General features: G+C 38.8%; 1 protein-coding gene across 5 annotated transcripts in view; it reads right to left on the reverse strand.

Moving 5' to 3' along the window:
* The window catches only part of KCNQ1 (potassium voltage-gated channel subfamily Q member 1), a 332,319-nt gene that overhangs the window by 247,947 nt on the left and 70,889 nt on the right, over positions 1-13,483 (reverse strand). For all 5 annotated transcript variants that reach the window (XM_085581509.1, XM_077784257.2, XM_085581510.1 and 2 more), the window contains exons 3-6: positions 6,270-6,396; positions 4,462-4,540; positions 3,459-3,555; positions 2,791-2,931 (exon numbers count right to left, since the gene is read on the reverse strand). In XM_085581509.1, coding sequence (XP_085437635.1) covers positions 2,791-2,931; positions 3,459-3,555; positions 4,462-4,540; positions 6,270-6,396 — 444 coding nt within the window. The remainder of the gene's footprint in view (positions 1-2,790; positions 2,932-3,458; positions 3,556-4,461; positions 4,541-6,269; positions 6,397-13,483) is intronic.

Below are 13,483 nucleotides of genomic sequence, written 5' to 3' on the forward strand. Positions count from 1 at the left end.
AAATAGCAACATGACAATGAAGAGCATTTAATACAAGTTATGCACCCTAGGGGTGTGCCTATAGTCAGCAAAGCACAGCAATATGAAAGTACCCAACTCCAGATGCAGTTTAGTTGTGGTAACACAGACCTTTTCTATGGTTCACTTCAGCTGTATCACATATTGTGTTACTGCTGCCCAAAGAACTTGTTCAGCAGTGTACACACAGATTGAGATAACAAAAAAGCACCGTGCTGGAGAGGGAGAAAAGGGGTGTGAAAACACTGTCAAGGACTTTTTGAAGCATTCTCTACTATGTCAGGTAAGTGCACTTTCAGAGAACAGAGATCACTTATTTATGATGGTGTCCGAGACAGGGACTGTGAATTATCCTCTTTGTAGGGTTAGCTGAAAACAGAATTTTCATTAACCAGAATTTGTGTTGTTTAAGCAATTTGGAAAATTCTTGCTAAACATAACCAAAGCTTTCAAGATCTAACTCTTGAGAAGGTTTTTGTATGAGTTTGAGACCTCTGTTAGGAAGAATCCTTCCCAGCTATTCATAGAATCATAGAATGGTTTGGGTTGGAAGAAACTTTAAAGACAATGTAGTTCCAACCCCCTGATATGGGCAGGGACACCTTGCACTAGACCAGGTTGCCCAGAGCTCCATCCAGCCTGACCTTAAACACTTCCATGGATGAGGCATCCACAGCTTCTGTGGGCTAACTTCCTCTCTGTCCTAACTATATGGGGCTTTTTCCTAGCAGAAGGAATGAAGAATATTACACTATCAAGAAATCAGAAATGGATGGACCTGAATCTATCTCACTTTTGTTCTTAGCAGTTAGTGGAAGTGTGCTAGAGCAGAACAAGGGCACCTAATTCTACTTTTAATATTACATTATTTGTTTGGTGAATGCAGTCTCACACTTCACGTGGCATGCTACAACACAATAGAAGCTAAAACAGAGAAAAAATGTTGTCATAATTAAATGTATTGATTAAATAAGTTTATTGTAATTAGGAAGACAAAGTAAACGGAATGCCTATTAACTGAACAATAATTCCCTGAACAGAGAATATTTCAATGTCCTGCCAGATCATGTTCTATGGGAGGTTTTACTGTATTTTCAGTAAGCCAATCTGGTCTGTCACATATTCAGTTTTTAATGGCAACCCCAATGACAGCATGTGTTTTTAAATGCAGCTACATCTGCCACTGTTAATTACTGAGTCATCTGACCACTGTAGTGGAAAATAAAAATGCCATAATGACATGAAAGCACTGAAAAAAGCACTTGAGGGAAAGCCACTTTCTTGTGCTACAAAGTCTTCTGGTCCTAAGAAAGCCTGTGTTTAACCATGGCAGACAGCAAGAAGAAAGAATTCTACAGCAGATCATAGCAGCAAAACAATACAACAAAACAAAACCTGCTGTATTCAAAAAGGGCTACATATGCATTTTGGCACCTGCAGTGGATTTGCCCATTAAAAGATCTTTCCTTCCTGAAACAGCAAGGGATATTTTGTAAATAGAAGACTATATAAGCACACTCATGCAGAGGTTTATTAAAAATATTTCTTAATATTTATTCTTAAATGGGTATATGCATTTCATTAGTGAAATTGAGGTGCTAGTCCTATCACTACTATACAAAAGACTTATTATTTAGTATTATTCTTAACCAAAAGAGAAACAATGTCTTTTGCTTTAAAGCAGCAAAGAAAAAGCTCTAGAAGATCAGCACATTTTGAAAGTGCAAGTATGTTATCAGTGATGTCTATGCATTTCAAAGATCTGTAGCACTTACTGATGACAGTTTGATTGATTAAGCTAATAGAATTAAAGCAGATTTAAAAAGCCATTGCTTGAATGCTAAAGACAAGGAAAATTAGCTTCCAAAAAGATCCTTTCTTTGAACTGCAACAGGAAACAGAAATGTGAACAATTACAGATGGGAAATCCCAGAACAAAATAGCCAACCTGCTATTTGTATATCATGTGAGAATGAAAGAAGGAATAGTTACTAGCAGAAGCAACAAAATTAAAATGATTATGAAAATATACTTCCAGAATAGAACTGCCACATAAGTAAGTGCACATAATAAACAAAGAGACAGCTGGTCACTGGTAATACCAATAAAGAAGAAATTCACTACCTGAACTAAAGATACATCTACACCAAAGTTGTAGCAGCACCTTAGAAAAAGCTGAGAAATCTCTAAACAAGATAGTTACAATAAAGCACAGACAAATGCTGTGTAAAGACACTAAGTAGCTCCCAAAGCAATACAACCACTTTAGAAGAGGCCTCTGCTTGGATTTCCTACCTATCTTGGATGCTGGAATTACAGTCACAGGTCAAATTGCAAAACACAGATAACTGTTTTAAGGGAAAAAACCCAACCCAACAAAAAGATGGACAAAGAAAACCTAAACACCCCCCCCCCCCTCAAAAAAAGTAGCCCTGAGTTAGCAAGACTCTTAGCATCTTAGACAGTTGAACACTACCATGACAAAGGTAGCAAGAAATAATCACTGTACAAGTAGGAAAGACAGGAAAAAGAAATAAAACATGTGTTTCTACATTCTTTCTATGTAATGTGATCACTTTAGATCACATAAGATAGTAAACAACACATAATATTACTGATCTTCTATAGCAATTTCATAGTGTCACAGAATTAAAAAACCAGAAAGTGTATTGAAGCAGTAAGAAGTTGTTTCAAAGTGCTGTTCTTACTCCATACTTGCTTGAATTTTACTCCACACTGGACAGTGTTAACATGTGAAATTGCTATACTTACTACTCCCCACCACAGGGCATCTGCATAGCTGCCAAACTCTGTTTCTCCAGAATCATTTACAGCATCTTTCTCGGCCAGGTACACAAAATAAGAGGAAAAAATCAGGCCCAGAAATCCAATGTAGAGTGTAGTTATCAGTTCCTGTAAAGAGAATCAAAATAATGGCATTATGATCTCATTGAGACACTTAAATCTCCTAACAGTGCTGGGTTATAAAGGATAACTTGAAGATAAAAATGCAATTTCAGCAAGTAAAAAATATTGACAATGAATGTTGGCTATGCAAATTAACAAAAATCCACTGAGATCCATAGACAACACAGAGTCAAAACAACCTCATCACACAGGACTAATTAACCTTCTGGCCACCAAAAATTAGCTGGGTAATTTTTTTGAACAGTGCCAGATTCAAAACAACTCTGGAATTTAGACACATATTTTAGGAAATATTAGGACTAGTTTTAAGAAGTCTCATTTTCTGTTGTTGAGTCCAACTACAAGTCAAAATCTGCCAAAGTGGCAGCGAATATAAGGCAGAAAAACCATGCTTGGTTAAAATAAATTACTACCTGCCTTCACACTAACTATAAGTGATACCAGCAGCAGGGCTGAATGTATGCTGTTCTGAATATATCAGCTGTGCCATTCCTCAGAGTGCCCAAACTTACCTGTCTGTGTATGAACACCACTGATCCCAGCAGCCTCCAGGTGCCACCCTGACGGTCAACGTGCAGCATCCGTAAGATCTGCAGGAAACGGATGCCCCTGGAACACGATTTTCAAATTAATGAAGAGACCAAACACACAAGAGAAGAAAAAGAGGTGGAAAAAGGATCTCTGGCTTCCAAAGGACCATTTTAAGAGACACAGAGTATTTTATGTTAGACGTAGTAGCCTGAGTCTTATCACCCCACTCACTGATCTTTCTTCTTGTTTGTTATGAAGACAGTCTGGGGAGATTGTCCAAGGGAAGAACTGACCTTTATACACATGGCTAGCAAGAATAACTCAAGGATTCAGGAATTTTGGACACAAACTCTAATGCTCTGGAAATCATTCATCAACTCATATTTGACATGTTCACCAGGATAGAAAACAAAATATGGAACCAGCTAACTGAAGATCTGATTTCCTTATCTTTGAGGAACTTCATAGGCAATTTGAACCAGACAGTCCAATATTTTAAAATATCCTTTAAAATATCACTGCAATCCTGGAGCATGGCTGCAGCTAGTGTGAATAGCAAAGTACATTGCCACCCATTCATCCAAGAAAACCAAGTGGTGCGACCTTCCTGGGCACAAGGTGGATTCAGTCCATCAGGAATTCACAACCACAGACATTTTATATAGAGGTCTCTTGAAGATGTCAAAGATACAAAGCATCAAAGAGTTGCTATAAAACTGAGCTAAGAAACTAAACCAGGATTTGGGTAGAACCCACCTAGGTGGGGAAAGGGGGAAGGAGAATGAGCTTCTCTATCCCCACTAGCCATAAAAGCATTACGACAAAATTTTACCTCCCCTACACTTTATGGGATCAGTGATCTGCTCTATTACATGACACTGGGCAGTGACTCATTTTTTCCTGCAAGAATTGAAACAGGAGGTAAATTAAAACAAAAGAAGAAACTACCTTGGTCAGATAGCACTACTTTCTTTTACTGCATACCTGATAGCGGAGGTTGCAAAGACTTGACCTTTAGAGCCCACACAAAGAACTATCATGGAAGCAACAACTACAATTAAATCTGGAAAATAAAAGTCAATTGAAGAAAATTAATTAGCAGCATCTTGCAATACTTCTGCAAGACTACTAGAACCAAACACCACATTAAAAGGTTGAACAGTCACTCCTAATTAATATTTTTTACATATCAAGAGATCTCGACTGGCATGTAAAAAAAAATCCATCATGTGATACCATGGAAAGGTTGTACTGAGATAGGTCCAAGCTGGCCACAGTCTACATGAATGAAGAGTTACTATCAAGCAGCCTGGAAACCTTATTAGCTTTAAGTTAGGGGGAATTTCAGCAGTTTCCATCTATTTTCTCCCCTCCAGTTCTTATTTTCTGTTCTGTGCTTAGATAAAATTTTAATTGTCAGAGATTTTGAGGTTTATTTCATCTATAAGAAAATTGTCTTTCTGTAATTTCATCTGTCCAGGTCTAAAAGGGAGAGAAAATTGGAATTACAGTATGAGTCTAATTTAGTTTAAGTCAGTCAGTACCGTAGTCTAAATCTATGTGCCTCAGGCCTAGCAAATTTTGGAAAGGAACTCTGTATTTTGGAGAATTAAATAGTTCTTGATCCGTATCTGGGAAAGTGGAACTGCATTTTGCTTTCCAAACTGAATTAATTTGGATGATGTTTCAGAATGGTTAGTGTTGTAGCACTCAAGAGAAATGGATCATGGCCAGAGGGCAAAGATGCAGTCAAAGTCTTTTTATAGCTGCAGTCACACCCGAGATGCAATTGCTATTTATATATGGAGGGATGCACAGAGGAGTCAAATTAAACTATTTTATAATTGTAAAAGTACCCAGGTACAAAATTTTGTAATTTATATTCAACACAACTGTACATAGTTTATGGAATACATGTTTATGTACATAGTTTATGGAAACTTATGTCCTGTACTCAACAACATATGAGTAGTGGAAAATGTCACAGAACAAGAATTCTTATTCTTCCATAACAATACTCCTCTTCCAATGTCTGATTTATTTAGTCCATTTATATTTCAAGTACTTAAGTATAGGGCAAGGGTCTTTACACAATTCTTTCAGTGCTGGCTAAGAAAATACAGATTGATTTTGGATTCTGTTTCTTTTGGTGAAATTCTTAAATGAATGACAAGCATCTAAAAAAACAATGATTAGTGAAATACATGGAATATCTGGATGTAATTTCCAAGAACCCTGAAGTCATTTTAGGAAGCCAGTTGAATCTCAAGGGAATTGAAGTGTCCAGCTCCAAATGTGTCACTGAAAACCATTATTTTAACTTAATTGATACACAAAGCAGCTACAATGCATCTACTGCACTCTACCATGAGACACACAGCTCAATTAGAGCACAAAATAAACTCATAATAAACTAGTCAAATGGCTGCCAAGGGGAGAAAAAAAAGGCTGTTCAGTATCTTTGAAAATATATATTTGTAGCTCTTGTACAGTATCTGGGATCCTCAGGTCACAGGAGACAGGCTTATGGCCAAGACTTATTCCTGGCAAAGCTTAAGATCACTTCTGAAATGAAAACGCTCTGCTCTTCTGGAAAAATAAAGCAAGCTACATTTCTTCTCAAATGACAGTTCCATGAGTTACTGAAAGGAAATTCAGATCTGCATTCACACTAACAGCAAGACCTCCTGCTCTAACTTGGCTTCAACTGCTGCAGAAATTTGACTTCTGAAAGCCTTTAGGGCAAGTTTTACTCCTTGTTTACATGAACTTTGCAATCTTTGAGTACTCACCAATGATTGAAATAGGCTTCCTAGCAAAACGAAGCCTTCCCCATATTCCAACATATTTACTGCGGCATCCTGCTGACCATAGCCGAACCACATATTCTGTTCCAAAGAATACCACTAATACAATTTCCTAAAAGAAACACACAGGGAACTAGGTTAATTCTTTACTCCATACATGTCTTTCATCTCTTTTCAGAATGTATTAGAAAGCAATAAATAAAATGTAAAATTAGGAAGGTGACAAATATATCAACTATACCAAACATTATCTGAAGTAAAATAGGAAAACCTGTAAGAGTAGAGAAAGAAAATATTAGGAGCAAATTGAAATACTTTGATTACATGCAGTTTGGCTTGTCTACACATACTAAACCTGAAAACTATTCTGTGCAATTCACTTGATCTAATTCAAACAAATGGTTTGCTGACTGAGCCAAAGCAAACAAGCAGAATCTGTATTTAGAAGATGAGCATTTTGCTGGTTTACTTCAGTTTGGGAAGACGTGTGCTTCAAGTACCATCTACCAGATCAGCTCAACTTCCCCCTTATCCTTTCTCAGTCTTCCTTTAAGCTCACTTGGATTGAACAAAGGTTTCTAGTATCCATCACCAATATGTCACTCTCCAGGTAAACTGAAGACAAAGTGAGCTCTTTAACACACCTTTCCCATCCTCTTGTCAGCATTTAGGGACTTGAGCAGAAAGAGAGACCTAGCCCTGCAGCACTGCTGGTAACAAGCTACTTATAAACTGTTCACCTGTAGTAAGGTATGACTTTGGAAATGCCTCTAAGGTCAGAGATGTTAAAGACACCTCATATTCTTGCTGATTGGACCAAGGTACAGTTAGGTCCTATTTGGAACGTCATCAATGTGCGAATAAACCTTGGGCTTTCCATGAACTTGATAAGCATGGCATACCCAGCATAGTTTCCTTGAGTATCAGGGAGCTGCAATCCTTCCTTATTGGCCAACTCAATTAATAAATGGCCACATTCTCCATCAGGGCCAAAAACAAAATCTACTTATTGAAATGGTAAGAGTGGCTTATCATTGAAAACACACAACACGTGGCATAAAGTAAGAACAGAGCTGAGAAACCAGTCTCAAGACGTCACAGTTACACAGGTTAGTAGATTAAGAACAGATTAAGAGAATGAGCTCCTTATTTCAAAGTGTGATTTCACGTAAAGAGCAACTGCAGAGAACACAGTGTGCTGTTGAACATTCCATCCAGCCCTCTTACATGTCTGCAGGGTTCACTGCTGTTTTTCATGACAAACTGGCAAATGGGACTCAAGATGGTACCTATGATTATTTTCTTAATTGATTGAAATAGCCAGGACACAGCCCTAGTTTAGTCAAAATGAATGGGAGTAATTATCACCTTCAAAAATGCATGGCACATTGCCCTGAATACTGAGCAAAATAATACGGCTGTATACAGGTAAAAATAACAGGGAAAGGGTTAGGCATCAGTTGACTTTCCTATAATACTTTTGTGGCTCTAAAACATCTTGACGACATAAAAAACTTGTTCATCTCAGGGCAAGAAAGTGCTGAAATTCAACTGTGTGACATTTCTACCCAAGCTGGTAGAACATGAACCAGGGCTCTCTCCCTCAATTTGCTGTCTCATAACCTATGCAAGACATCAGACACAGTAGAATAGCTATCACAATTGTTTATAGTCACTTGTATTCAAGGTAGATTTTTAAGATAAAATAGAACTATCAAGACCATTGGTTGTAATAAACAGACCCTTCAATCCAGCCAAGAATCTTTTCTAGAGCTTCCTTCTGAAAGAATCCACCAGAACCCTCCACCATTCTTTTTACTTTAAAAATTAACTATTGTTAAATATTTTCCAATAAGTTAAAGACATAATGAACATCATAAATTGAAGGAAACAGCAGCTGCACCAGATGTTTTAAGGAAAGCCTGTGTCTTATGACAAACTTCAAATGCATTGAAACTCTCCCTTTGTCCAATCTAATGTCACTTATGAACCAAAACTGAATGGGAAAATTATGAGCTCTGCTTGACATGAGGTCCTATGGATTTGTCACAGATATTAGAGCACCAGAGGAAATCATCTCTGATCAGAGAAAGGAATACAGGTGACTGTATTCCTTTCACAGACCAGGTCAATAAACCCTAATATCCAATTGTTCTTCTTTATGCAGAGGACTAGTACATTTCCCTTCATCACTACCATGGAGGAAATTCCCTTTACAAAAGACAATTCCAACCACACAGGAAGCAAAAACTGTCCTTCATTCAAAATAGCTCATCTGAGGAAGGGATATATGGCTTCACATCACACGTGATAGCACAGACAATACTGTTCAGATATCCCCAAAGGCAATTCCTAAAAGCAAAAAAAAAAAAAAAGTTACCTTGGTAAGCAAAGAAAAACCCAGAGAAAAAGTTAACATTTTAGCACAATGGAACCACAAACAGTGCCATGACCGGGTGCCACGGCCCATCAGGATCACAGCTTCAGTGTTACAGGAGGAAGGTAGAAAGAGAAAGACCGGATTGTGCTTTAAAGGAGTGAGCATTCCCCACGCAGGAAATTTGCATGGGAGCTGCGCGCGTACATCTCCTAAAGCCCTCCATGGTTCATTGGCTCACAGGCACATCGGCAAGTATGCAAATGGAGGCTGTCCCAAAAACAATGCGACAGACACGCACTCAATGGTTACTGTCACCCAGGTCTTTGCGTGACATGCAGACAAGCTTAGAGAACACTGATTGTGCTATAGATGCCGCTGACTGGAGGGAACGACCAGTCGGCTTACACCAAGACACATTTTTCACTCCAGACGTTTTGATAAAGGCTTATTGACCTAAATGAGACCCAAGTTATTCAGGGAACATCGGGGGTGAAAGTGCACAAGCTGTTCTTCATGGTCATACACAAAAATGCCAGGTATCCATTAGCAACTGGCAAATTCCCCCCTCGCCTGCCCGTGGCTCTGTGACAGACAAAGGTGTTTTTAATATCTTGTGTTGCATAAATCTAATAAGTAGCCTCCTGGGGGTGGGGGAAGCTGATGAATTTCTGTCTGTGAGCTCTTATATTAGTGGCCAGAAACTTGTAGACAATTAAAAAAATGTACATTAGTTATGTTCTCCTGAGCTACTAAAGCATTCCCAGTATTTTTCTGATTACCAGCTTAACATGAAATTTACATGTACTAGAAGAAAATAACTGCCTGAAAAACACAAGTGAGCATGGGAATTAAAGTTCCGTCAAGGAGTTTTTTTGGTCAAAATTATATACACACAAATACACCACTGTGCAAGGAACCATTCAACCTACGTAACTTAATAGCAATCTCCTTTCCACAAGGTGAAAACAGAAATACAACACTGAGATTAAAAACTTACATGGTATAAGGAACCCTCTAAGATGTGCCGGTCGTGTACATTCACACTATGGGCATAGAGAGACTGTCTCACTTGAGAGAAAATATTTTTTTCCTTTAATTATTGATTTCTACATGGTAATCCTCACTTCCGCCATCCTTCCTGTTCAGCCCAGGTATGCCTTGTCCCATATTCATGTTTTCTCAGCCACATAAAATATGGCATAACTTAATCATCTGGTTACACAACAGCTCTCACCATCCAATGAAGGAACTTAGGCAAGATCAGTAAAAACACAACTGCCTGACAAATATACCCATGCTATCTTCTAGTACAGTCCATACCTCCAGAGTTTCCAGATATTTTGCTAATAAATTAATCTTGAAAAACCCTGCCTTTACTTCTTGATCCCCACTCTACTGAAAGCTACAATCCTCGGATGGGAGACATCCAATACCACCATTGTGAAATAAAGTACAGTAGCAGCTCCAAAAAAAAGTTTTTGGACAGGACCCTAAAACTTAACCGAAAGAAATGTTTTTTATCTATTAGATTAACAACTTGGGGGGAAAAAAAGAAACCACAAAAAAAAAAAAAAAAAGAAAAAGAAAAGACAAAAAATGGATCATGACACCACAACAACAGCTATTTAACAGATACAGAAGTTGTCTCTGGAGGCCAAGAATGCATCTGTATAGAGAATATATTACCTGAAGCTCTGCCTGTAGACTTCAAAACTATTACTGGTCATGGAGCATCACAGACATTCAGGCAACTATTTGATGTGGGAGGGCCAGATAATGTCATCTGAAATCTATTATGAACCAAATTGTCTTTACTTGGACTCTTAAGACTGTTTCAATGCACTCCATACAAGCAAGAGAGGTAACATACATGTTCTAGGAGGAAGAAGGCAAAGCATACCATTATGTTATTTTGACGGGCTATAGAATACCCAAAACTGAAGATTACATACAGCTTATTGCATCTCCCATGGAGGTATCTGCCCTAAAAGGAAGGGGAGATGACAGGCACAGGAAGACAAGAGGCATTGGTGAGAGGGACAGCTTTAACTTTTAAATACACATTTCTTGTACTAAAGAATTTCCTCCCATCTCAACATTTCACTGGGAGTACAATTTTTACCCATGTCTGCCATATCACAAGCTCTATTACATTACCGTCATAGGAGAAATAAATCATATTATTCCCATAATTCTATCAAATCTGGCTTCAAGGATGATGAAGTTCCCACAGATTTCTTTAAACAATGAAATAATCCCTCATGTAGCTTATGTAAGGATTGCATGCCAACAACCATTACTTCAGCTGTAAGATTCCTGTGGCACTACTTGCACTGAAACCTATTTTTTAGCCAAGGCAATGGAATATTGCTGCTACAGAGAAGTGAGGCGGAACCTTCTCGCAGTCTCAGGCAGCAATAGCAGAGCAAGGACACTACCACAAGAAGTTTTCTGAAGTTTTCAGTAGTTCTGACTTTTTTCAGAAATCATGACAAGCAGTTCTTTGAAGGACCCAAGAGAAGGGACAATAGATCTGCTGAGTTAAAGTGACAAATGGGATACTTGCCATTAGTCAAGGGCTGTGTAGCTGGATTGGACAACAAACAGGCTGAGCATCTTAACAAGCAGGGTTACAGCATCTCTCTACACCTCAAAGGTCAAAAAAACAGCAGGAGCATGTCTCTCCTATAGAGCAATTTCAGACTCAGTTTGAGGAGTTTCATTCGGAATGAACCTTAAAGATCACCTAGCTCCAAGCCCCCTGGCCATGGGCAGGGAACTTTCCACTATCCCAGGCTGCTCAAAGCCCCATCCAACCTGGCCTTGAACACTTCCAGGGATGGGGAAACCACAGCTTCTCTGGGCAAACTGTTCCAGTGCCTCACCACTCTCACAGTAAAGCATTTATTCCTAATATCTGATCTAAACCTGCACCTTTCAGTTTGAAGCCATTCCCCCTTGTCCCATCTGTGTATAAAGTCCTCTCCAGGTTTCTTGTAGCACCCTTTAGGTACTGGGATGTACTGTAAGGTCTTCCCAGAGCTTTCTCTTCTGCAGACTGAACAATCCCAGCTCTCAGTCTTGTCTTCACAGGAGAAGTGCTCCAGCCCTCTGATCCTCTTTGTGGCAATAGGTTGCATTTACACTGATAGAAGGGCAGCACACAAAACCCAAATGCTACAGCCTGCATGGCAATTCCGAGAGAGCTGGAGTCCACTTCTCAGCACGCTGTTCCCCTGACACATCAGGGCTTGCAAAATGCTCCAGACAGCATTTCTGTATAGCCCGAGCAGGGCATGCAAATTAACAGCAGCAAAGGCAACTGTTTCTTCTAATCTCACCCGCCTTGTATAGAGAGGCCCCTCTTTGTTCCATTGAGAAAGGCAGGATTTTTTCCTGAAAGCTGTACTGTGCTTTCTAAGATACATAGAACAGCAAAATCAGATGGCCTAGGCAAGCACACAAGGACTCAATAAAGTAAAAATCCCAACTTGACAAAGTACAAAGATAAAAAATAGAAAGACAAATGGTTTTGCACATATATAAACACTTACTGAGCAACAGCAAGTCTCAAAAATGCTATTTAGGACTGGAGATTTTTTTCCCCCTTACATAACCTCCTCACTTCCAAAGAGCTTGTAAATTACATCTTTTCAGAGGAAAACAAGTAATGATAAGTTTTTAAAAAATGTTTAAAGCCAACATGCCTGGTTGTTCCTTTCTTTCAAAAGACTGGCTTCATTTGCTGAAATTCTTTACCTAGCAAACTGGGCACCAAGTGAATAAACAGCCTACAGAAAAAAAAAAATATATAAGTATTAGATTTCTACCTTCAGAGGCCCATAATTAATCCCAAGTTGCTGGACATCATTAAAGCTCCCTTATTAATGTTTTTAATTAAGATTAAATAATGTTTCCATTAGTGTTCATGTTCTGACAAAAAGGGATGCTTACTAGGAGGCAGAGCTAGAACAGTTGATTGTGATGGAGCTTTTTTATTTTCCCTTAATCTGTGCTGAGAGCACAGAACAATAGCACAGGGACCATTAAAGAATACTTCAGGCCCGCAATTTCAGGTTGAAATTTTTCCAAAGGCTCCAAGCAACTAAATCCTATAGAATTTCAACAGGAGTCAGGCACCCGACTCCTTCAGGTGTATTTAAAAAGCCTTTCACTGATTTCCTTCGCTCTCTTCTCGCTAGAGGTTTCAGCCAAGCCCAAATGCTGGCAGTTGGAATTTTTCCAGGAGCCCCAAAAGGCTTCAGATGTCACTGCTGTACCTTTGCACGTGAAAATGGTCTTGGAGCACGGCATGGTCTCAGAGCATGGCTGCCTTACAACAACTTTCCACATTGTCACCCCTGTACAAGTCTCTTCATAATGCAGTTGTCTTTAGCTTTTGAACATGGTTGCTGATGATATGCACCAGGAATTTGCAGACGTGAATTAAGCTAGGCTTGCACATTCATTTTAGAGAACTCGTTTTAATGTGCAGCTCTCCCCCATCACAAAGCATGCTCTAGGAGTAGACTTCAAACCCAAAGTATTTGGCAAGAGAGAAGAAGTGTCAACATGCTAACCCTGATACAAAAATTATTTAAAATCCTGATTCCTTTCTGTTTATTTCATGAACCTCTTATTCAGGGCTTCATAGAAGTCCCTAGAAGGAATTAATTCAGGACCCTCTCTTTCAAAGTGAAAAATGCTCTGGCTTCTACCCAGTGCAGTATATGCTTAATTTTATATCTTACTGAATTCAAAGGAACTATTCACCTACACTTCAGATGAAGTACATATGATCACAGTTCACAAATATGCA

The sequence above is a fragment of the Lonchura striata genome, chromosome 5 (genome assembly GCF_050655825.1).
Source record: "Lonchura striata isolate lonStrDom1 chromosome 5, ASM5065582v1, whole genome shotgun sequence".
Taxonomy (NCBI): Eukaryota; Metazoa; Chordata; class Aves; order Passeriformes; family Estrildidae; genus Lonchura; species Lonchura striata.